We start from the raw sequence: 26,701 nt of genomic DNA, 5'->3' as shown, positions 1-26,701 counted from the left end.
TATTTATTCTGAAAACCTAAAAGTTTATGGAATATATCTTTAGGTAGAATCTTTTACCTATAATTCATGGTTAAATTCAAAGACAACGTTACAGAGTATTTATCAAAAGGTTAAAAGAATTAAGAAACTAGGAACATGTGAGTCCAATCTTTTTTGTTTTGTTTTTAAAAAGTCTACCTGTTTTCCCCCAACATTGGTGGCAAAAGGGAAATAAGAACATAAGTGGAAGCTCACATACCATATGTTTAAATATTTTAAAATTTCAAATCAAGTTAACAAACACAGTGTGTTCTAATTTCTCGCCTTTAAAAATTTACCTTCAAAATGAACTGAAACTCAGGTTTGCCTCCTTCTCTGCCCTCCCTTGTCTCCGTTCCACACTACAAGTGACCTCCTATGCCTGCCCATGAACATCTCAGCTTGCACATCCAAGCTCTGGACACATTCCCTGCACACAGCCTCCCCTTGGTCACCTCTCTTGCCTAAGAGACACACCATCCTCTGCCCTCAGAGGGATAGACAGGAAGTACACATAGGCCTTTTAAAAGCGAAGACACTCTTGCGTGGATCTAAGGGAGATATTGAATCTACTCTTTTTCACTTCTTCATATAAATTACCATATTTAAAATACTAAATAAAAAGTAAAACGTTTATGACTTAAAAAATCAATTAAGCCTTTAAAAGAAGTTTCTTCTGAAAGCACATAAAAAGGAGAAACATAACTATACAAATTTGCAGGTTATTATACACTATAACAATTCCCAACAAAATACTGATTATTATTATTATATTTTAGAGACCAGGTCTTTCTCTGTCACGCAAGCTGAGGTGTAAGCACATGATCATAGCTCACTGCAGCCTCGAACTCTTGGCTTCAAGCCATCCTCCCATCTCAGCCTCCTGAAGAGCACACACCACCATGCCCAGCAAAATGCTGATATTTTAACAGCAAGATGGTTTATAGTAAAAACGCACTGGCAGAAGTGTAACAGTCAGTGTTGACAATATCTGAACATACAGTTTTTTAAAAGGACTACAAGGACTACAGATACATTGCGTAATCAACAAGATACAGTTTCTTTTGTTTTTCCAATCCTACTCTAAGTTAGCTTCTGAGTCATAGTTTAGTTTGCCATAGTTTGGCAAATGTAGTCATATTCTCCAACCTAAGCAAGCAGTGTTCTTCTTATAAAGACATAATCATATGTAAACTTTATGCATTGGATTCCGGTGAGTAAGTAAATACATGTTTATCTCAGTTTATGTAGGACAAGTCTATTTCATGGTTAGCTCAGATGACAACAGACCAACATGTCTTGAAATTACATGTCCAGAAAATTATGTCATGTGCCACAGAAGTAAGAAAACAATTGAGAAAGAAGACTTACTCTTATCCTCATAGTTTATAGTTGGCATTAAGAGTAGATCAGGAATATTACCATATTTAAAATTCTTGCCATTCAAGAAAGGAATGGCAAAACAGATCGTCTAGGTCAGTGGTTAACATCCCTGGGGCACAGAATATTGTTAGTGGCATTCTCTCTATAGTGTATAATGTCTTTTGCCCCCCTGTTGTCTCCTGTCTTTTTGATTCACTGTGTTGTGTCCATCGCCTGGTTCTCTCTTTAAGAGTATCACTGTTTCTAGGCCCTCTCAGCTGAGGGAGCAAGGAAATATATCTGTGTATACTAACCACTGTATAGACCAATATATCTCAATATTTCTATATGTAACTATCTGCATCTATGTTAAATTAAACATGAGTTCATACCGATGCTAGAACTGGCTTTTAATCCAATTATGGAGTGATGTGGGATGAAAGAGTTGGGAAGGTAGAGAGGAAACACGATTGCCCAGAAGTTGGTAGCTGTTGAAACTGGATGAAGTGGAAAGTCAAGTGGAGTGGGGTGGTGGTTTATATTCTATTCTCTCTATTTTGTGTATGTTTTAAAGTTTCTATAATAATTAAGAAGAAAAAGAATAGTTAAAATTGGAGAGGGCATCTTGGCCTCACTCCAAGCCCATTTTATTCCTCCTTTATAGAACAATCTAATGAGCACTGTTAGCTAATTTCCAAACACAATACTAATCACAACCCCAAGATTTGAAAAGGTACGTGCTGACAAAAGTAAGAAATGACAGGTAACAAGAGAGAAACTTTAGAAAAAGCCTATTAAAAATAACACAGAAATGATAATTACTGTAATAACAGAATATACTTTCTTTTTTTTTTTTTTTTTAATTTTGAGACAGAGTCTTATTCTGTTGCCCAGGCTGGAGTGCAGTGGCACAATCTTGGCTCACTGTAGCCTCCACCTCCCAGGCTCAAGTGATTCTCTCACTTCAGCTTCCCGAGTAGCTGGGACTACAGGCACATGCCACCACACCTGGCTAATTTTTTTTTTTTTTTAAATATTTTGTGGAAATGAAGTTTCGCCTTGTTGGCCAGGCTGGTTTCAAACTCCTGGACTCAAGCAATCTGCCCGCCTTGGCCTTCCAAAGTGCTGGGATTACAGGCATGAGCCACTGTGCCTGGCCAGAATATACTTTTCAATAAGTTCTCAATAAACATTACTATAATTCCATAAAAAGCTTTTTCTATAATAATAATAATAATCATGAATCATCAAGAAAAAGCTAAAAAATGTTTAGCATACTGTTTTTTAAAAAATAGAAAAATAAACAAACACATCTTTAGATAGTTTTTATTCAAAATGGTAAACATTTTAAAGTGTTTAACCTATCAAGATAAACACTATGTCATCTATGAAACTCAGTTGTTTTGAATAACTCATTTCCCCAGGTTCTAGACAGCCAAGTGTTATACTTTATCTATAGACATCCAATTCTCCAAAATATTTAATTTATATTTCCATGAAAAACATACATTTTGTGTTCATGAGAGTCTCAGATTTAACTTAGGAAAAAAATTCAACCAAATCAGTTCCTACTCTAATAGCGTTGTGAAGAAAAAATACTATATGAAATTTTTTTTTCTAAATTCTACTTCTGATTAAAAACATAAAGCAGATAACAGTTTATATTTGCAAAAACTTTAATAGGATACTGTGATATTTTTCTCTCTGCAAAAGGGAAGCTAAAGTCATATTGATATGCATAGCACTCAGAGAGTAAGTATGTTTTGCTGAAAAATATATCTCAATCAGTGAAGTTTTTACTGGTCAGCTCAATCTGTTGAAAGTAATGTTTCCATAGTTACTATTAAACTTATCTCCCTAAATAAGACCAAAGATGAGAGATAGGGGGTAAAATATTCTATCTTTTCCTTTTTGTCTATAGTATGCCAATAAATAAGACTCTTAATTTTCTTCTTTTTTTTTTAACTGCCTGGCATAAAGAATGCTTAATAGAGCTAAAACACCCTTTGGAGTGGGGCTGGGGGGTAGGGGTGGGGAGGCCTGAAGAACTGACATAGCCCAGAGGCTGCCACGTCACTTCCAGGATGACCCACACTCCACCTGTCACCTGGTTGTTAGTGCTGCAGCCTGCTTGGGAGAGTAACTTGTACTTAAAAAATTGTACCAAGCACTCTCCTAAAAGTATTCTTCTTGGAGGGTAATGTTTCAGAAATTAATCCCCAGCCACTTCTTTACCCATCTGATACAGAAAGGCTTCTGGGCTCATTTGAATAATTTATAGAGGAGACTAAAATAGATATGATCCCGAATAGGAGAAACCAGACCAGCATTAGCTATCAGCAGACTAGGCAGCTGCCTCTGAAATGCTCGCAAAGAAGACCCACACATTGGTGTACATGTGCTCTATTTTCATAGATCTTTACATCCTTGTGCTGGAGTACTTCCTTTACAGATAAAACTTGTCTGCTCTTTTCTTCTGAGATTTACCAGGAGCATCCTGGAAGGGAAGGCCAAGTTGCGTGGTCAGCCTGCAGACTAGAATCATTCTCAAGAAACCAAGCTTGGGTAGCCTTTCTAAAGACCAGAAATCATGCAATGAATTTCCCTTCCATTTCACCATGCCATCCTCCTCATTGAGCTCCACAGTCCATCTCCTCCAGCCCTCAAACATGCCAAACAGACAGCAGTCTCCTTTCATGTAGAAAATTACAAGGGTGGGGCTGAAATACTGCAAGAACAATGTGTATTTGGGTTGTTTCCACTTGGTTGTCTTCAATGATGTATTGACTCCACAGTGCAGAAAACCCAAGTTCAGGCTAAGAGTCAGAAATTCCAGGATTCTTTATTGAGCCCAGCCACACACTGCTTAGAGTCTAGGCACCAACACCCTTGATTTTCCTTGTTTGCAAAGCAGGGATAATGATACCTAACTCAGGGGCTCATGTAATTAATGACTGTACAGTGCCAACTCTAAAGATGCTTCATGGTACAGGCAGGCAATGTGGCCCTTTAAGAGTGATACACATTAATTATACTGTGTTAGAGCACAGGGCATCTGTGTCAATTACTTTGAGAAAGGCGGTCTAAGTAGATCTGCCTTACTTCATTTTTATGATTATATACTTGCTTTTGTGTTCCTGCTCTAGACTCATCTTTTTATAGTGCAGAAGTATTTATATATATAATTTTTTTTTTTTTGAGATGAAGCCTTGCTCTGTCACCCAGGCTGGAATGCAGTGGTGCAATATTGGCTCACTGCAAGCTCCACCTCCTGTGTTCAAGCAATTCCCTGCCTCAGCCTCCCAAGTAGCTGCGATTACAGGTACCCGCCATCACGCCCGGCTAATTTTTAATTTATATTTCTTTTCCTCCTTAGGTATAGCCAATTTTTTGTCAGTCCAATGAAGGAATGGTAGGCTGAGGGTTGTTCGTTTTGTTTTGTTTTGTTTTGAGACAAGGTCTTGCTTTGTTGCCCAGGCTGGAGTGCAGTGGCGTGAACACGGCTCATTGCACCCTTGACCTCCTGGGGCTCAAGGGATCTTCCCTCCTCAGCCTCCCAAAGTGTTGGGATTACAGGCGTGAGCTACCACACCTGGCTCTGAGAATTATTTTAAATTCTTCTGGGTGTGTCACAGAACCTTGTGTTTACCAGCTTATTGCTGGGCAGACTGGAGAGGAGTGACTGCACCTACACCTCGGGGACCAAAGGGAGGAGGGAAGCGCCCTGTCCCCGAGGAAAAGTCAGGACTTGGCCTGGCAGCCTGAATGCTCAGCAGAGACACTGCACTCCCCACCCTCTACTCTGTCGGCACAAGTGACAGCCCCATAGCATAAATGAGATCTCCTGCTCCTCTGCCTGTAACTCTTCCAGGCCTTCCCATCACACTGAGTCTTCATGGGCCTTGGGGCAGAGTTGTCAAAGCTGTTGGTTACAAAACTGCTTCCTAACAAAAATAATGACTTTCTGTTATGTAAGATAGCTACAAAAAAAGTTCTTTTTTTTTTTCTTTTAATGCCATTAAGTGGGGCAGTGGATGGGAAGATTGTGGCACAAGGGAACAAAACAGGTTTTGGACTTGACTGCCCAGGGATGGTTAACATCAATGATTACAAAACTGTAGAAAAGAGAAGCAATGTTCTCTATTTACTGTGTCAACTGAAATCAATAAATCAAACCAAATCAAAAAATTGAACAAACTCCTGAATACCTACTAAGTATTAAGTAGTCCTTGAGAAATAAAATTATTAAGGAAATTAAGTTGAAAATAAAAGGTACAGAGAAAACATTTCTTCATTCAAGAAATATTTACCAAGCACCTAATATGTGCCAGACATAGTAGTAGGAATGGGGATAAAGCAATGAACAAAAGAGACAAAACTCTCTGCTTTGTGGAATTTATATTGTAGAAGAGAAAGACAACAAGCAAGCAGGAAAACATTGTACAGTAATATGTACTCTGCAAATAACTCATGTAGGTTGAGGCAGTCGTGTCTGAGTGGCTTTTCTACAGAGGTGACTTTAAGCTAAGACATGACCAATAAGAAGGAATCAGTTCTGTGAGGACAGGGGCAAGTGCATTCTAGGCAGAGCCAACAGGTAATACCACATTCCTAAGGCAAGAAAGGGTTCTGTGTGTTCAAGTAACTGCTCCCATGTGGCTGAGGCAGAGTGAGGGGTGAGTGGTGGGGAGAGGGCCAGTGAGTTGGGCAGGGGCAGGAGCCAGGCCACGCAAGGCCTGTAAAACCACAGAGAAATGGAACGCTCTCTTCCAAGTGTGTGAAAGCACTGGGAAAGTTACATGCAGAGGAGTAGTTGGATCTGATTTATCCTGTAAAAAGATAAAAAGATGGCTGATCTGTGTACAGAGAAGCATAGGGAGTAAGAATACAAAAGAAGGGGGCAAGAAGACCAATTAGGAGACCCTTACAATGTCGTGTTTTGTCTTTAGATGGTTCTGGAATCACTACTTGCATATTATTGGGAAAAATAATGACAAATGATTTTTTGTGTGCATTTCATGTATCACATCTACATGTTTTCTGGGAGAGTAAAAAGATGCCACTTTTAAATTTTATTTTATTATGATTTTTTGAGACAAAGTCTCACTCTATCACCCAGGCTGGAGTGCAATGGCACTATCATGGCTCACTGCAGCCTCCACCTAGTGGGTTCAATTGGTCTTCCTACCTCAGCCTCCCCAGTAGCTGAGACTACAGGCACACGCCATCATGCCCGGCTAATTCACATTTTTGTGGATTAGGAAATTTTAGATTGTGTTAAATAAGAAGATAGTCACGGCCAAATAGTACTTTGCACACATCTGGATTTTAGATTTATAGTGTTTAATTCATCCTGGGCCTTTGGACAGCCATCAATTTCCTGATGACTTCCCGCCAGCTTCTAAAACTGCCTAGTTTGTCCCATCTTAGCATGCAGACCTTCCCTTAACTGTGCTACCCCTTTGACAGCCGTTAACCTTTCCCTTCCCAGGGTTTACCCCTCTTTCAACCTGTACGTAAAGCTCAGGCTCCTGCTCCAGTTCCCATTGCTTATCTTCCTCGATTCCCGAAACTGTCAAGAGCTGGACAGATTCAACAATATCCTTCTTCTTGCCAAATCCAATATCCTCTTCATTAGCTATTTCTTTAATTTCCTCTTTTACTTTTTACTTTCTACTGGTGTGAGTATCATATTTCTCTTTTTTCAGTTTAATCATGTATTCTACTCTCACCATTTATTCAACACTTACAGATGACCCCCAGTTATGTGTGATTCTGTAAGACTCCCTCATTTAAGACACCCTCCCTGCCACTCTTTCTCTAAACTTACTTCAGGACCATAATCCCTGGTGAAAAGCTCACTGAGGCCAGAAGTACTTAAAAAGTAGGAATATTCAGATTTTGGAAATGTACTATATGCAAATATCATAATATATCAATATTCCTGCAGCAAAAATGTATAACTGTTTACTCTTAGTGGGACAATTAAAGGCAATAAATTACCTCATATCAGTTCAGGTCAGATTTTGCTGGCAAATAAATTTTGATGTTAATTTACAAAAAAAAAAGTAAGAGAAAAAGCTTAGAAATTCTTCTCTAATTTGTTCTTATGATATTCTAAATATATTTCTCTGTACTGCTCTGTTAGTCTTAAAACTTTCTACCTGGTTTTCAAGTTACTACTTCAAAATCAACATTTTCTTAAAAGAATAAATGGATTTGTCCTTGCAAGCAGGTTCCCTTTATGAAGAATTTATTTTCTCTTTCTTTCTCTCTTTTTGTTTTCTTTTCTTTTTTCTTTTCTTTGAGACAGGGTCTTACTCTGTTGCCCAGGCTGGAGTGCAATGGCCTGATCAGGGCTCACGGCAGCCTCAACTTTCTGGGCTCAAGCAATCCTCCTGCCTCAGCCTCCTGTGTAGCTGGGAACATAGGTACATACCACTACATCAGGCTAATTTTTTTATTTTTTGGAGAGACAAGATCTCTCCAAAATCAGCATGTTGCTCATGCTGGTCTCGAACTCCTGAGTTCAAGCAATTCTCCTGCCTCAGCCTCCCAAAGTGCTGGGATTATAGACATAAGCCACCGTGCTCAGCCAAGAATTTCATCTGTTACCAGGAACACCATTTTTCTAGCTTCCTAAACTACTAAAATCTTTTTGTTCTATCCACTTTTGCTTCTACATGTAATTTATCATGAAATCTCTTGACTTCATCCCACTCAACAGCCTCTATCTTAATACAAGCCCATACTGTTTTAGTGGCCTCTCAGTCGGTTTCTGAGATTTCAGTTCCCATCTGCTTTCAAAGCTTTTTATTTCTCTATACCCAACTCCTCCATCATGTCAGAAATACTAATGCCGTCTCTGAAATATTTCATTTATCACAAATATGTCTTTGCTCAAAATCTTACAGCAATTTCTTTGTCTGAATTTAAAGATTGGGCTCTACCCTACACTTATTCCTAAAAAAATTCTACTTCCTAAGGTTCCTTTCTGTACCATTCTCTGTAGCCAAACACATTCTACTTAACTTGTTCTCTTATGTCTTCAACTGGTACCTTGATTCTGATACCTTTCCTAATTGTAAGACAGAAAGAACAACACAGTATTAAATGCAACTAAATACACTATCTTTTCCTTTATTCATAAATAAAATTAGTTTATTTTTCATTTCTAAAGGCTTGGTTTAGATTAAGTTGTCGGTAATGTATGTAACAAAGTTAGTTAATGTACTTCCAACAATTCCCTTTTCATTCCCTTCCATTTTTGCTGAAAGAAGAAACTCCCAAGGCACCTCATTAACAGGCACGAAGTGAATAAATAAATAGCACATGTACCAAACATAAGGAACAAAGGATAAGCCACTGGCAGAATGTTAGCATTAAAATTGCAGAAGCACTAGGGACTTTCAGTGAGCTTTGAATGAATGTTGAGCACATGGGTACTTGAATCCCTCTCCTTATTTATATACTTTGACCTTCTGGTGCTCCTTTCTGTTTCTCCTGTAATCCACCTACTAATTCCTTCATTACTATTTATGCTGTGAAAACATGGGAGGCTGCACTTAGTACTTTGGGTGATAGCCATTGAATATTTACTCGTAACCTTGAAAATATTTGCTATTTCAAACATCCTTTTTTAAAAAACATGAAGGTAGAGAAGACAACTCATTTGCAAGATCAGCTAGCAACATAGGAAGGTCAGAATACTAGCTTGTTCAAATATCCGTGCCCCCAGTAATTTCAACTTGAATATCATTCTATTCAGTGACTTTACAAATGACTGGAAGGAAGGGATGAATCTAGATATTTAAGGTTGCTAATGCACAGATAGATAAGAACAAAATTCAAAACAATTCATTAAATTTGAGTGATTCTACAAACTAAAGAAAATCCAATAGGGATGGGCAACTTGCTCAGGTTTAAAGAGTAATTACAAGATATAAAAGACAAGCCGGCTAAGTAAAAATAGAGCAAAAAAAGACCTGTATTTGAGAGGGCAGGGTATAAATAACAAGTTAATGATAACAATGTGATACAGTTTCTTTTAAAAAGCAACATAATAATGAGATGAATTAATAAAACAGTTACATAAAATCTTAGATACTAGAGGTGGAAAAACATTATAATCTAGTCCAGTTGTTTTTAAGATTTTTTTCCAGCAGTACAACATTTTATTCCAAAGAAATCTACACAGATTCAGCGATCTGTCAAAACAGATAGAGATGAGCTTCTCTGAGTGAAGACATGGCATGGAGCTTGCAAGCCTGAGTTCCTCTCCCCTCAGCTTCCTCCTTCCTCCTGTTGCAGCCCTGAGGTACCTCAAAGGAATGCCTAGGGCTCCACAGAGCACTATCTAATCCAATTCCCTTTCCCTCTTTTATAGATACAAAAGCTGATGCCCAGAAAGGATGAATGACTTAACCTAAGACATCACAGGCCGTCTGGAGAAGAGCTGAAATCGCAACTCTGGTCTTTTGGCCATATTCAGTGCTTTATACTTCAGTTTTACAGTCTTCTATATGCCAGGCACTGTAATAGGTGTCAATAAGATGTTAGTTCCCCACCCTGGAGAGGCAAATGGTCACGTGGAGAAGAGATGTAATTTCCGAATAATAATATGGATAAATTTTTTGAGATATTACAAAATTCCATGAGAACATGGGAGATGTCAGACAATGCCAGCTGGGAATTAGGGGAACTTCGCAAATAAGATAATATTTAATAAAGAGTTTTAAAGATGAATAAATATTGATCAGGTATATTTTTTGCATTCACAGATACTTACTGGATTACTATTGCCAGTTTAGATAAGTGCCATTTTAAAATAAAATAGAAAAGCAAAGAAGATGTTTTAAGGGTATTTTTTATTTTTATGATGCATATTGTCATTTTGTAAAATATCTGAACAAATTCAATATTTTGAATTAACATATATATTTTGGTGAAATATCACTTAATTCTCTAAACTCTTTGAAGTTAATTCTCGGAAGAAGTATTCTGATATTCTTTTTAGTTATTTGAGGCAAAGGTTATGAGCGAAAGCTAAGGGCAAAATCCTCTGCACTGGTTTTAATGGTACTGTCATCACTAGGGAAATGCTTTAAATTAGAAATTATAGCATCAATGCTCAGAACAGTCCCTAATTCTCTCATTTTCTAAGTTGGAAATCTTCATTTTAAGATTCTAATGAAACAAAATCAAATAGGAAAAAGTTTCTCATTATTTAGGGATCTTATTCCATGAATAGCATGTTGACTTTCAGATTTTCTTTTCTTTTTTTTTTTTTTTTTGAGACAAAGTCTCACTCTGTCGCCCAGGCTGAAATGCAGTGGCACAATCTTGGCTCACTGCAACCTCTGCCTCCCGGGTTCAAGCAATTCTCCTGCCTCAGCCTCCCAAGTAGCTGGGATTACAGGTGTGCACCAACACGCCCAGCTAATTTTTTGTATTTTTAGTAGAGATGGGTTTCATCATGTTGGTCAGGCTGGTCTTGAACTCCTGACCTTGTGATCCGCCCGCCTTGGCCTCCCAAAGTGCTGGGATTACAGGTGTGAGCCACTGCGCCTGGCCAGCTTTTAGATTTCTAAGATCTTTGTTTGAAGTCAAGAAGGGCGTTCGATTAGACAGGTCCAGTGTCTACGGAGAAGACCCAGGTTGCCTTGCAGCTGTTCATGCTGGTTGTGTTTGTCACACTGAGAGCTGTCCCACAACCACAAGTTGTCACAAAGGCTCTAAGCATTTAAATTACAGTTGTCCATTTGTCCTCCACTCACACATTTTGGTTTTTCCCTGTTTTTCCGGGGATTTTCTTTCATGTGACTGGTTGAAAATTATTTAAAATATCTACTGGTAACTGATAATTAACCAATAATTAGCCATGGACATGAATCTACACACAGTGACTTTTTGACCTCTCTGTAGCTGGTATTTGACTAAAGCTTCTAAAAGAGTCATTAGGCACAATGGCAGAGTGACATCAAAGGTCCACTAACAGAAAATGAGAGTAAAATCAGTAGTCATGGGAATAAACAGAATAATTAAAATACTAAATCCCTTTCCTGCAGTCTTAAATGCAAGAAACAACTAAAGGCTTTATCTGACTGATATGCTCAACAAACTGCCAACATCAAATGTTTTATTCCATCTCCAACTGTCACTTCAGCATTCAGATGTTTTTCAAAAGTGTGCTTCATACACACACATATCTATACACATACAAACACATATATTTAAAATCAATTACCTATTTCATTAAATTATGAGTTATATGATAATCAGCACCCTGAGACGGAAAATAAAGAATAGATCATAAGTTTAAAGGGCATGCTTTTTCCTAGAACACATTACAAAACTAGGGTGACAAACATTCTACACATTCCATCCAATAGCTTCAAAGGCATCATGTGCAAAACAAAGCAAATGTATACTATTACAAGTAGAGAAGAGAAGGAAAAACAAGCATCAAAGGTGAGTTCAGGCTGGTGGTGATGGCCACCTCCCACTTTACGAAGTAGGACAGAAGTTGTTTTTTTTTTTTTTTTTTCCTGCCTCAGGTTCATTTGTACGAATAGCACAGGACAGAAGATTTAATACTAAAACAGCACACTGGCTTGTTTTGTTTTTTAGAGACAGGGTCTTTCTCTATCACCCAGGCTGGAGCGTACTGGTGCCATCCTAGCTGACTGCAACCTTGAACACTCTGGCTCAAGAGATCCTCCCACCTGAGCCTCCCAAATAGCTAGGACTACAGGCATGGGCCACCTTGCCTAGCTAATTTTTAAATTTTTTTGTAGAGATAGGGTCTTGCTTATTGCCCAGGCTGGTCTCAAACTCCTGGCCTCAAGCAATCCTCCCGCTTTGGTTTCCCAAACTGCTGGGATTACAGGTGTGAGCCACTGAGCCTGTCCACATTAGCTTTTACAAACAGGAATTGGGGATAATGAGTAAAGTCTGGGTTAAGACCTTGATTCGCCACTCAATCTTAAGACAACATCACCTGTCAAGTCCAGTATACACAAAGCAATTATGAGCTGTTGATGCAGAATCTTAAACTAATTATTCCACTCCTCAAAGCATCTTTGTGATTTATTACCATATGATTCAAATAAGAACTTGGTATGCTGCAAATGAGCCCAGCCCAAAGGAAAGTGGCTTTTGAGAGAATATAAAGTAGCTTGTTTCTTTCTCTAGCATTAGAGGTTCTGAAAAACTTGGTGTAAGGGCTAAGTCTCAGAGAACGTAACCCAGCAGGAACTACTTTTACTTACTTTGCTAGTTAAACTCTAACCAGCTGCAAAAACACTGTTTAAAACTCAGAAAAGGCCGGGCGCGGTGGCTCACGCCTGTAATCCCAGCACTTTGGGAGGCCGAGGTGGGCGGATCACGAGGTCAGGAGATCGAGACCACGGTGAAACCCTGTCTCTACTAAAAATACAAAAAATTAGCCGGGCATGGTGGCGGGCGCCTGTAGTCCCAGCTACTCGGGAGGCTGAGGCGGGAGAATGGCGTGAACCCGGGAGGCGGAGCTTGCAGTGAGCGGAGATCGCGCCACTGCACTCCAGCCTGGGCGACAGAGCGAGACTCCGTCTCAAAAAAAAACAAAAAACAAAACAAAAAACAAAAACAAACAAAAAACTTCAGAAAAAAAAGAATAGCTAAATGAGTATCTTGATAGACAGTTGCCAGGATATTTTCAAATATATGAGACTGAAATACTTAGTTAGCCTTGCATAATAGTAACACATGCTGATTCACAGTCATCAATACTCAAACATCACTAAAGAAATATTGGACAAATCAATGCCTCAGAAGGATTTCCTCAGCAAGGACTTACCTCAAGATCCCGGTCATAGTACCTGTTTCTGGGATTTTCATATCTATTCCAGGAGTCAGGACGCCTATGCCGAGAGTCAATGTTCCTGCTGCGATTATTAGCACACCCATTGCACCTGCCACAGCCACACCCACAGCAGGTTGAACCCCCCATGGAGGCTCTGGATCGGATCAGCCTTCCGATTTTTCCCGAGAGAGAACAGGAAGTTTTGTAGGAGAGCTGGAGTGTCCGGAGCTACATGTGCACCCCAATATGGTGCCAATAGTCCCAAGTGAGTCACTGCAGCCAGTGGCCTTTTTTCTTGGCAATAGAAGGGAGTTCCCCCAGTGAGGGATTTCTGACCAAAACAAATATTCTATCACGATTAGGAAAGACCCTGTAACAACTCAAAAGAAGACAAACCCCCAAGTTTTCATCTCTCCAGTCAAAATGATGATAAGATCCTCTCTCAATGGCCTCAGAAACACAAGTGAGCATCTCTGGCCAGTGACTCCTCTTTATTATGAGGATGATGTCACCAGAGCTTTAATTTTCTCCTGTACTACATTTGCTGGAAGGAACTCAGCTTGAAATGTAAGGATGTCAGAGAACAATAACAGTAATTACCACTTATATAAAGCTTTGTATTTGCCCCATGGTTTAGAATCATTAGCAATTCCTTACATGGGCAGCTGGTCAGGGTGATTACCACTCAAGTATTCCTGGAGGAAAGTCACCTGTCTTGATTAGAGATGGAAATAGGATCCCAAAGGATTTAACTTAAATGCTTTCAGTTCCTGATGCTTTAAATCAAAGGCAATTGTAAATATTTTTTCATGTTAAGAGCAAGAAATTTACTTTAACAAAGGGATCAAAGGTCGGGCATGGTGGCTCACCCCTGTAATCCCAGCACTTTGGGAGGCTGAGGCAGGCATATCATGAGGTCAGGAGTTCAGGACCAGCCTAGCCAACATGGTGAAACCCTGTCTCTACTGGAAATACAAAAATTAGCTAGGCATGGTGGCAGGTGCCTGTAATTCCAGCTAATCTGGAGGCTGAAGCAAGAGAATCACTTGAACCTGGGAGGCAGAGGTTGCAGTGAGCCAAGACCTAGCCACTGCAATCCAGCCTGGGCAACAGAGTGAGACTGTCTCAAGAAACCAAACCAAAACAAAACAACAAAACAAAGGGATTGAAAGTCGCAGGAGCAGAACTGGAGTGAGTGAGAGGGAGGAGCATTTCAGTTACTCTTCTGAGACCTTCATTTAGTTTCATTGCATATGAGTGACCACAAAACATGATTTCAAAAGCCCCACTCCTGCTCCCCATCTCTGGATATCCTCTCTAGAGTAAGGGCAGGGCAGCGTTCTGGGTTTCTCATTACAATTTTTCCCCCTCACAATTCCCCACCCCCATAAACACACAACAAATTTAAACCCTGACTGGATAACGGAACACTAAGATATTTTCCAAAAAAATTACAAAGAAGATAAAAATGTCCCATATAAAAATATAATTTTGATCAGCTCTGAATACCAATGATTATCACTTTAGCACAATATCTTCAGCAAGGTAAACAACGCAATACAAAAGTGAGCAAAGAATATGAAAGGATAATTCAATGAAGAAATAATACAAGTGGCCAATAAGTGTACAAAAGAGCTCAGACTGGCTGGGCGTGGTGGCTCACGCCTGTAATCCCAGCACTTTGGGAGGCCGAGGCGGGCGGATCACGAGGTCAGGAGATCAAGACCATCCTGGCTAACATGGTGAAACCCCGTCTCTACTAAAAATACAAAAAAAAATTAGCCGGGCGTGGTGGCGGGCGCCTGTAGTCCCAGCTACTCGGGAGGCTGAGGCAGGAGAATGGCGTGACCCCGGGAGGCAGAGCTTCCAGCCTGGGCGACTCTGTCTCAAACAAACAAACAAACAAAAACAAAAGAGCTCAGACTCATTCTTAGTTGAAGAACTGCAAATTTAAACAATGAGGTACCAACAGGTTGGCAAAATGAAAATATTAATATATATAACATTCATAAAGTGGTGGGAAAATAGACTTATTTACTGTTGGAAGTGTAAGTTGATAAACCTTTTTCAACGGACAATTTGATAGTATCTATTACATTTTTAAATATGCAAGCTTTTGATTCAGCAATTCCACTTCTAGGGAATTTATCCCGCAAAAATAACTGACCAAAAAAAGCATAGAGATGGTGTTGTTTATAAAAGAAAAAAAATGTAGAAGCAACTCAAATGTTCACAAATAAAGAGTGGTAAACTATGTGATAGTACATCCATCATATTCTACATATGGAACACTACTCAGCAATTCTAAAGAGGCATTTTTATAGAGACTGACATGGGAAGATGATCACAAAGATTTCTCAGTTAAAAAAAAAAAAAAACCCACAAATGGACTAACTCTGTTTAGTCCATTTAGACTATTTTCTCTCCTTACCCTGAGAGGCATACCAAAATAGTTACCTCTCAGGGTGAGGAAAGAATTTACGTCTTTATTTTATGAGTTTAGTATTCTTGGAATTTTTTTTTGCAGCAAGCTAATATAATATTTAGAAGAGAAATAACAAATATATTACCATGCTCTTCTTAAAAAACACCCTACAACAGATAAAGCCTTCTAATTTGAGTTAATACAGGAAATGGACTGGCTGCTGTATATTTATATGTTTATTTATACATATGTAAATAAAGAGCACCCATAGTCAGTGCCTCAAAGAAAACAACACATTACTTGTGGTAGAAAGCAAAACACATCACTCACTGAGCTTTCCTGTTACATCCTGGTGACCATAATACCTTCAAATGGAAACATCACAAATAAATATAGATAACCTGGATTTTTCCAAAGCTGGCTATACATAGGCAACCAATCTTTTTCATACAATATAAGATATCTAGCTTTTATGAGATATAGTGTGCCATGAGATATGGTGTCCCAGTCTTTAATGCCATACTTAGGATACCAAAGCAACGTCCTCCAGCCTGGAGAATGCCCAACTTGTGAACCTGTGTGTACGGAAAGGCAGCTCTTGCTTGCTGCACTCAGTAATATCGGGTTTTTCTGGGGACAATGAACTGCTTCCTATGCCACTGTGCTCTGTGTTCACCTGCATCTTGGCACCTCCACGTCCCATGTGCGGGAGGAGAAGGGTGGTATCATGCTCTGGAAACTACCTTATTCTCTTTCTGCCGCACGCAGCAGGCTTATGTGCTTGTATTTGGTGAGATTTCCTGCTCTAACTTCAAAAGCCTAAACAAAAGTAAAATTCATACTAGAACTGAAATACTGTGCATTTGTTACAGCAGTATTTTCTACTTTTTAAAAAACTGTGAATATATGCATTTCATTCATGAAAAAAAATTTATAAATAATGTTCCAGTCATACAAATGCAGTCTGATCCTTAGGGCTTCCTAGTCTGACAAGGAAGGAGACTTGTAAATCAGTACAATAAGTACTGAGTTCAAGGTACATTCAAGGTAAGTGGCAACACAGGGGAAAATAAACAACTTTCCTGGGGCAGAGATCACAAAAAAGGAGCTGTTTGAGCAGGATCTTAAAGGACGAGTAGAAGACTGCAGCTGCATAAAAAATGGAAAAACTTTGTAGGCATGGGAAAGAGTCTGTGCAAAAAGAGTAGAATGGCCCAGTAAGGTAACTTGGAAACAATAGTAGCCTTCTGACAATGCAATCAGGATTGTTTGCATAGTTTACAGCACATCAGAAAATCATTAACAATTAGACATGGATACCTAAACCATTTCAATTTAACTTTAGTCACAATACAACTTAAACCACTCCTCCGTCTTCAGAAAATTTCTGGATAGGCAATACTTTCACATAGCTCAAAAATAAAAGTATTAAAAAGTACACAGTAAAAGGCTTGTGTTTCCTACATTTATTTCCCCCACCCTTATCACCTTACCACATGTAATTATTATTAGTTTTTAATGTATATTTCCATAGTTTATTAATGTATCTACATATATATGTATACACACACTATTCCCCCGTTTTGCACAAAATATAACATGCTATATACGTTGCTCTCTATTTTCCATTTTTTCCCCTAAGTGTATTTGACCTTTTAGATCAGCACTGATAGAGCACAGAGGGACTCCTACAACGCAGACACTATGGAAAGGCGGAGAGATTTAAGCTAGGTACTAGATCTACCCATGTGGATAGAACAGGTTCCAGAGTGGGGTGGGGTGAAATGATGGCAAGATCTGACTGCTGATGAAAGCAGAGATTTGGGACAAGGTAGGTCCAAGGGCTCAGCAATCTCTAATCACACCAGATGGCACAAGTCATTTAAAATGACATCCCAATAGAAGTGCTGGGGTGTCCAGATGGATGACACTAGTAAGTCCTTTAAGTAAGTCACTATGGAGAAGTTCTAACCTTAGGTAGTGCTACGGTTTAAATATTTGTGCCCTACAAAAGTCATGTGGAAATTTAAACCCCAATGTGGCAATATTGAGAGGTGGGGCCTTTAAGAGGTGATTGGGTCATGAGGACTCTGCCCTTACGAATGGACTAATTCATTGATGGATTAATGAACTAATGAGTTAATGGGTTAATAAATTATCATGGGAGGGGAACCGGTGGCATTAAAAGAAAAGGCAGAGAGACCTGAGCTAGCACATTAGCATGTTCGGTCACCTCTCCAAGTAATACTCTATACTGCCCTGGGACTCTGTAGAGAGTCCCTACCAGCAAGAAGGCTCTCACCAGATGTGGCCCCTCGACCTTGGATGTAGCCTCCAGAATTGTAAGAAATGAATTCCTTTTTCTTATAAATTAACCCATTTTAGATATTATTTAATAAGCAACAGAAAATAGACTAAAACAGTTAGTAAACATCCTAATGGCAGGGTTGTGGGTTGTACCTCAAGATCTGGGGAGGTCTTACTTCTTGTAGGATGATTTGAGAACTGTGCTTGGTGAGATTAGCAGCCTAGGTGACTTGAGACACAATGTGAGTGCCCAGTGATAATGTTGATGTATTGTGTGTCCTAGGCCAGCCCAACAGTGGAGGAGTCACAACATATGGCCCAGGGGATGGAGCAGGTTTGGGGTGAGGTCAATGAGTCTGAGGCCCCTTAAATACTTTATATTTTGGTTTTGGTTTAGTCTAAGAAACAAGGTGAGATTGGGTATTGGGCACTGAGAGAAACACCAGTGGACCTTTGTGGAACAGGCATAAAGAGAAAGAAGAGGAAATAACAGGAGTTAGAAGAGAAATGAAACAGAGGGATAGATCACCTCTCAAAGTGACCACTTACCTGGGAAACATGGAAAACGAAAGGATTAGAAAATGTTTTTTCCTCTCTGCTACTTCAACCAATGTTTGTTGAACTGAATTGCTCTGCTTATTGACTAAATTAGAATAACCAGGCTAGAAACTGGCAAACATACTACCTCTATAATTGTAAGATTAACTGGGCAATGAAAAATGCTGTTAAGGCCAGGTGTAGTGGCTCACGCCTGTAATCCCAGCACTTTGGGAGGCTGAGGCAGGCAGATTATTTGAGGTTAGGAGTTCAAGACCAGCCTGGCCAATATGGTGAAACCCCATCACTACTAAAAATACAAAAAAAAATAGCTGGGCATGGTGGCACATGCCTGTTATCCTAGCTAGCAGGGAGGCTGAGGCAGCAGAATTGTTTGAACCTGGGAGGCAGAGGTTGCAATAAGCCAAGATCACACCACTTCACTCCAGCCTGGGCGACAGAGTGAGACTCCGTCTCAAAAAACAAAAACAAAAACAAGCTGTCAAAAACAATAGTGGTTAGAACCACTGAGATAGTTGAGAATAAAGCAGATACTTCTTTGTTTTGGATGATTTGGGAGCATCACAATCTCAAGAGTGAGATTAAAGATTCACAGATGTTTCCTGAATGATGGGGCAGACAAGCATCACCAAGAACTAAGATTCAGACAAGTGACTTATAAAGGAGCAGCAGTGATTTAGCAATAGTCTATAGATTAGAGTTACTTTTGTTTTGAGGGGGAAGGAGAGGCTTAATTTTCTTCCTAAAAAGTACACACACAAACTTCTACACATGCACACACATGCACTAGTAGAAAATGGGAAACAGCAGCTTTATTCAGGCCACCAAGAAGGAAAAGATCCAAACGGTTAAAGCAAAAAACCTTTTTTTGCTTGAATTAATAAAATAATTACTGTTTATTCCATTTTACTTGTTTGAATGTGAGGCGAGAATAATTGAAAATATGACAATTTAATTTATAATCACTATAGTCACATATAATTTCTAGATGAAAATAAGTGATTAGAATTCAAGGAGGATTAAAATATTTTTATACTAGAAATCATTGAAATTCTCATTAAGGCAAGTACTCTCTTTGAAGATATTATACTTTAATTAATAATACATTACTCAATATTCTTGTTCCTTTTTTTTTTAAAGAAACACTTTAATTCATAAAGGGTATCTCTTCATGTCCTGGAAATACCTCCTCATAGTGGAATCAAGACATTTTCACTTCCAAAATGAGTTAAGCAATAAATATAACATAATAAATATAAGTAGATATATGAAAATAAATACAAAAAACACATAATAATCTACAATGTTAATTCACTCTTATATGCAAAGAGTTATCCAATTCGTGTTTGTCACATAATACATGATATGTTTTTATTTAATGATACCACTTTCTTATGCTTTTCTCTCGTGAAAAAAAAGGTCTGTTAGAAATATAAATATTTTAAATAAACATACCTTCTACGCTAAAGCCAACTAAATATTTAATGCAATTGTTTAAAGGAAAACTTGTTTTGTATAAATAAATATACAATCCCTGATGATTTTTCTCACTTAAGATTTAAATTCTAGCAATATTCTAATTTGTAGTTACACTTTTTCCTGTAGTTGTTGTATATGTAAATTTGAGAGGCAATATTGTATTTGTAACTATAAATCCGTATTTGTTTATACAAGCAGGTATAGTAAATGTCTTTTTCTTAAAGCTAGTCAAGTGAAGCAGTGGGAGTGGAGAAGGAACAAAGAAATCTGTAACTGGTTGTGATCAGTTAGTTATAAACACCACTGCACTCGGACCAGCATGTTTTCTAATTTAATTGAAAGATTCAATACAATATTGTCTACTCTAAGAAATGTTGTTACAACGTGTTAAAAATAATATACAAATACAATAACATAGAACATATGGAACAGTTATAAAAATGGGTAAATTCTGGTTGTTTTGGAAAATGTAAATTGCTTAGCTATAATACAAATTAAAAATGTGAGCATTAGTTTGAATAAATAGATATAATTTATTCTGCCTAGGAAAGAAGGTCATTGGTGGTCCTTGATATAACTCCCTCCGCAAACCTGCTGAATCTTGCAGGAAATGCTCAGGCTCACTGGGGAGAGTGGATTCAGAGAAGGGTAATTTGGAATGTATGGGAGGTGCCCCTGGCACCCTAGAACTCACTGTGAATATAAACTACCCAGAATCTAAATGGAGTCAACATTTGTTTCCCAGTAATATTGGCCAGGGAGGTGGTAGTGGGGTGTGTGTGTGGGTGGGTAGGTGGGGTCTTGCACTTCTGAGCTAATGGTTCAGTAAATCTCTCAGCCATGATCTCAAGAGACAGAGTTGAAAACACATCAGTGGGGAAGAGAAAGGCTGTTGTACTGCCTCTTGCCTCCTTCCGGCCCTGGTATGATATGCAGAGTGAGAAAGATTAAGACAGCCAGGGCCTAAGAGAGCAAGGGTGAAAAGAGAGAGGGGAGAAGGGATGATGGAGATGGGGAGAGAGGGAGACAACAGGCAGATGGTAAGTGGCTCCCAGAGCCAATTCTTCGGTTGTAGAGATTTTGAGCCTCTCTGAGGTGGAGGGTGTGGTACAGTGAGTAGAGAGTAGAGACAGCGCCTGGCTGACCCCATTCCAGTGACACTTAGAGACAGGGTCGCCTGAACCACACTCTGCCTCTCCTTGCTCTCTCAAGTTCCTGCCCTTCTTCTCCCTGCTCCGGCTCCATCCCTACACTGGGATCCCAGTTCATCTGCGGCTTCAAGCCTCCGCCTCTCCCAGGTATACCAACTGGCCTCCTTCCTTCCCTGACATTTTTGGCTTGGCCTTGGGGCTGCTCCTGTGGGCAGCCCAATGCCCAGAGCTTTTTGCAAGGGAGGTCACAACAGACCCTTCCTTGCCACCTACCTCAAGGAACTTATTTTTTGCCTCAATTCTGAACACTGCCACGAATTGTTTCCTGGACTTCAGCAGACATTATAGGATATGTAATTGCATTATGCTCCAATAATTATTTTTGTTTTATGTTATAAAAGGCATACTTACTGAAGGACAAATATAGGAAACAACTTGAAACTCTGGCTAGGGCCAATGACTGGGTTTATCAGGGTTTTTTTTCCCCTAGTTATAAATTATTTCTTATAAAGAGAAAAGAATAAAATGTAAAACCAACTTGAAAGTAAGTATGAAGTACGGTAAGCCAGTTTACTTAATTTTTTAAATTTAAATTTGGTTTTAAAATTCAATATCTTATAAAATGTTTTATATTTCTGGTACCCTTATTGATATTATGCTATTTTGAGTTACAAAGCATTCTGTATTGAATTTCACTACCTACTTTTGTCATGTTCTAATGAAATATAAAATATAAGCTAATAATCTCTTCATGTCCTTTTTACTGCTTTTCATCACTAAGTAAGCTTTAACGTTTTTTAATTGTGGTAAAATACACATTAACAAAATCTACCATCTTAACCATTTTTAACTATACAGAACTATGCAGATCAATATATTAACTACACTAACGGTAGTTTAAGTACATTCATATTGTTGTGCAGCCAATCTCCAGAACTCTTTCTATCTCATGCTAAGTAATTTTTTAAACCGTTAATATATGGTATTACTAAAGCAAATGTCTTTTGGGATGGAGGAGAGCATTTCTTTCATGACAAATATATTTCACTATTAACCCTCATTGATCTTATAATAAGTTATAACAAGAAATGTATTATACAACCTTCAGGCCTGGCAGCTAAACTAGCTCTCACTCACCCTGTGACTAAAGATATCATTCTACTTTCCCATCCTGCAGACAAGTAAGTGCATGAGTAATGTCTTTCCACAAGTGAAGGAATGCAGTTAACATGAGTACATTTCTCTATCTCCCACCTTGGAGAAAACTTTTCTTTTAAGGCAATATAATTAAGTCAGAACTTTCTGTACAAGCATCTAGATATTAAGAAGTAACTATTGATAAAATAACTGAAAATGCCTTACAGTAGAAAAAAGCATAAGTGCTTTTTATAGGAAAGAACAATTAATTCCAAATATTGACATCGTATTAATCTATATGCCTTTGCATTAAAGCCCAGTTTGTATAAAAGAAAAAAGCGTGCGCAAAAGGCACCTACAAGGAGGAAGACACCTGAAGGCAGCAAAAAGCAAAGAGTCAAGTTCATTTATTAAGCTCATTCTTTTTTTTTTTTTTTGAGACAGTCTCACTCTGTCACTCAGGCTGGAGTGCAGTGGCATGATCTCAGCTCACCACAACCTCCACCTCCTGGGTTTAAGCGATTCTCCTGCCTCAGCCTCCTGAATACATGGGATTACAGGTGCCCGTCACCACACCCAGCTAATTTTTTTGTATTTTTTTTTTTTTTTTTTTTAGTAGAGTCTGGGTTTCATCATGTTGGTCAGGCTGGTCTCAAACTCCTGACCTCAAGTGATCCGCCTGCCTCTGCCTCCAAAAATGCTGGGATTACAGGCGTGAGCCACCAGGCCCGGCCAAGCTCATTCTTTATTATCATGGTGCTTTGATATATAATGTTATATATGATATATATAATAATTATATAAAAATATATTACATAATAAATTATTATATTGTTAAATATAATTATATAGAAAATTACAGAATACATATTATATAACATATATTACATATGATATATATAATTTATGATATACAATATATACCATTACTTTTAAGTATATGTTTCTTAGACAGGCTATCTTACAGTGCTTTAACTCCTTAAAGGGTTTATTCTTGGGAGTCAAACATTAGAAATGAAGCATTACCTTTTTAAATATTCCAGACTCTAGAAGTAAGGAACCAAGCGCCTCACTGGTGGTGTGGAAGAACTGGGATTCCCCACAGTGCAGTGGAAATTCCTGGGAGTCTCGAACCACATATTTTCCATCTACTACATCCAAAGCTCTGCAAAGAACGGAACCACAGTCATGTCAATACGCTATGAACAATGCCAAAATCTCAAGAAACCCAAAGGCATATTTCTCCATGTATTAATATATTTCCAGTCAGCCCAAATAATGAATCATTCTTCAAAACCTACACGGCATTGTAGATAATTTGGTGCTCTCATAGCACATTTATAAATAAACCTGGATGACTTCACCCTGTGCCTAACTGAATTCTTTTAAATCCTATGCAGAAAACAAATTAGAGATAGATAGAGGTAGACAGAAACTAGATGGAGAGACAGATTTTGGCATGAAAGTAATCCAATTTCATTTTCCAGTTTCCTGGTTGTTCTATGTCATGGCTTTTAAGAAATAACAAAAAGAAATTTGTAAGTTTCCTGAACACTGGAAATAAAGTGGGAACTGAATCCCAGTTAGAGAAACAATCTAGACTATGCCAGGAAATGGGAACTGTTCCTAGGATTATAATATTTATCAGATTCAAAAGGAATGGAAACTAATAAAGGCAGAAAGAATGTTTTACAGACTCTGATGGTTGCCTACCCCAAAGCCATTCCCTTTATTCAACCCTTCACTGTTCTCCCACCTCCCCCATACACACTGCCTTTGCTAATAATCCTAAATTTGTTCAGCAATTCATCCTCCATATGCCTCAGAGAAAGCTGCTCCCAGCCCCAGTAGTCAGTCAGGATTGCTCTAACCCTGGTGTCCAGTTTCCCTCACCAGTAATTGATTTAGGCAAATGCCCCTATGTAACTGTCTTGCTGATATTACCACATTGATTGATGTCTCCCGGACCCTCTAAAATGTTCATACTTTGCCCTGCTTCTCTGGCCCAGTCCTGACCAATGGGATGTGAGAGGCGTCTGCTGAAGAAATGGGGGAAAAGGTCTTCTACAAGAAGAAAAAGTTTCCCTTTCCTGCAGGCCAGTGTCATGCCTGCATGTGATGAATATGATAGAACATCTTGGGACCATGTGCAGGATTAGCCTAAGGAGACTAGATTGAGGAAAAAGCAGAGAGGAAATACCTATCTCTTGATTTCTTGAAATGAGAAGCAGAATTACCTATCTCTGGAGTTCTTGTTGTGTTAGATAACAAACGTCCTATTCTTCAAGCCATTTTGACTTGGGTATTCTTTGTTGTCTGCAGTTGAGCATCATACCTGATCCAAGGTTTGGTAGATTTTGTAAGCACAGGAATAAAGATGCCAGAGCAGAATGACAGCTTTGAATGAAGAATGCCAGTAAAGTAGAAAGAGAACTAAAAATGCAAGACCTCAGCATTTCGCAACAGAAACGGAAGCTTTTGTGGGATTTCTACAATGTTGCAAGGATATAAAGAGGAATAGAGCAAAGTGTTAACACTTTAGAAGGGCAGGAAGATCTAATCAATATGGTAATATCAGCAAGGGAGATATAGATGGGCATAATTTGTGGAACTCTATTGTGTACTTTTTTTTTTTTTTTTGAGACAGAGTCTCACTCTGTCACCAGGCTGGAGTGCAGTGGCATGATCTCAGCTCACTGCAACCTCCACCTCCCGGGTTCAAGTGATGCTCCTGCCTCAGCAGCTGGGATTACAGGCATGTGCCACCACACCCAGCTAATTTTTTTGTATTTTTAGTGGAGACAGGGTTTCACCATATTAGCCAGGCTAATCTCGAACTCCTGACCTTAAGTGAGCCACCTGCCTCAGCCTCCCAAAGTGCCGGGATTACAGGTGTGAGCCACTGTGCCTGGCCCCTGTACATACTTTTTAAAAAAGTCACTATTGTTTGCATTATATAAAATGTAAAGGTACATTAGCAGCAATATATTTCTTTTTGTTTTTCCTTTAGTTTCATACTATGAAAGTAATACTTGTGTACAGTAAAGACAATATATTATGCCATATATAAACACATATAAAAATACATTTCTAACTGTGAGGCTAATATCTTCTTAGGAATTTAAATACGGTATTTTTGAAGAGAAAGAGAAACACATATAGCTCAGGAGAATTTAAGTAACAACTGAAAAATACCTTAAAGTTGAAATGCTGTCATCGTCTCACCATGAATGTGTCTTACATCAAGACCTATTTTTATTAATTGTTCCAGTACCCTAAGTTAGTGTTCACCTTGTCCTTCTGCTCACAAATATGCCAAAGAAGTAGCAAACAAGAGAAGACTCCTAGGACTTGAAAGCTTATTCCAACTGCTGTGGACTTACACATTGTCAGCCATTCAAGTACTAACCAGGCCCGACCCTGCTTAGCTTCTGACATCAGACAAGATCAGGTGCATTTAGGGTGGTGTGGCCATAGATTAGACTTACACATTGTGAAAAGTCAACCACAAATGTTAGGCAGTCTGCTCCCCTTAATATTTTTCCTTTTTGGAAAAACATATGTGCCCATTGACTGACTCCAAGTGACAACAGAGATAAAAGCAATCTACCTGTGCTTCCTAAGCTTTGTATTGTCGGAGACGGGCACTCCAAAAAAGACCTATCTCTTCTTCCTAGATACTTATGTATTACATAATTAAAAGCTGGCAAGAGTAGCCTTTTCTATGTATTTTGCTTGTGATACAATCCCTGCTTAAAACATAGGATCCTTTTGCCTGCAAATAACAGTCCAACTCACAGAAGCCTGATAAAAAACAAAATATATTATCACATATAAAACAAAAGGGGTAGACTGAGTTGGTTTAAACTGTGTATTCCTTTGCTGCTGAATTTAGTCACTGCTACATTTCTAGCTGTCACATAGAGGTATGATAATTCCTTCCTGTGTAACTTGCTTAGAAGTGGGGGAAATCTCCTCTAGAAGTCACCTAGCAGGCTTCTTTTCATACCTGCACTAAACCGATCACCGGACCCAACCCTTTGAGGCTGAGACCTGAAGGACACTACTGTGCAGAAATTAGGCACCTGAAGAAGCTGAGGTTCAATTAGGAAAAAAGGAGAAGGGAGAGGGTAGAAATGGATGTCGATGTGCATTCTATCCTCTCCCTAGCTTTGTCTTGAAATATGTTCCCCACACTTGCTACGCTTTGGGAGAGGTAGAGATGACACATATTTAAGATGGAATTTGAGCTACCAGAGTAGGAACTTTCATAATTTGGGCCTGGTAGCGTGTTGAACCCTGTAAACCTGCCTGCTCTCCTGATTTGGGGGATAAACTAAGTCGACACAGTGTGCTATCCAAGAGTCAGTTCTCTATACTTGGGGTCATGATCTCCCAGATGGGAGGGTACACATGGCCCTG

General features: G+C 38.8%; 1 protein-coding gene across 1 annotated transcript in view; it reads right to left on the bottom strand.

Annotated features, from left to right (window-relative positions):
- CRYBG1 (crystallin beta-gamma domain containing 1) overlaps positions 1–26,701 on the bottom strand; it is a 209,565-nt gene that overhangs the window by 98,342 nt on the left and 84,522 nt on the right. Inside the window, exon 2 of the mRNA XM_003824339.5 lies at positions 23,306–23,444. Within this exon, the coding sequence (XP_003824387.3) occupies positions 23,306–23,444 (139 nt within the window). The remainder of the gene's footprint in view (positions 1–23,305; positions 23,445–26,701) is intronic.

This window comes from Pan paniscus, chromosome 5 (genome assembly GCF_029289425.2).
Source record: "Pan paniscus chromosome 5, NHGRI_mPanPan1-v2.0_pri, whole genome shotgun sequence".
Taxonomy (NCBI): domain Eukaryota; kingdom Metazoa; phylum Chordata; class Mammalia; order Primates; family Hominidae; genus Pan; species Pan paniscus.
The sequence above is the reverse complement of the archived record's forward strand: the minus strand, read 5'-3'. Positions and strand labels throughout refer to the sequence as shown.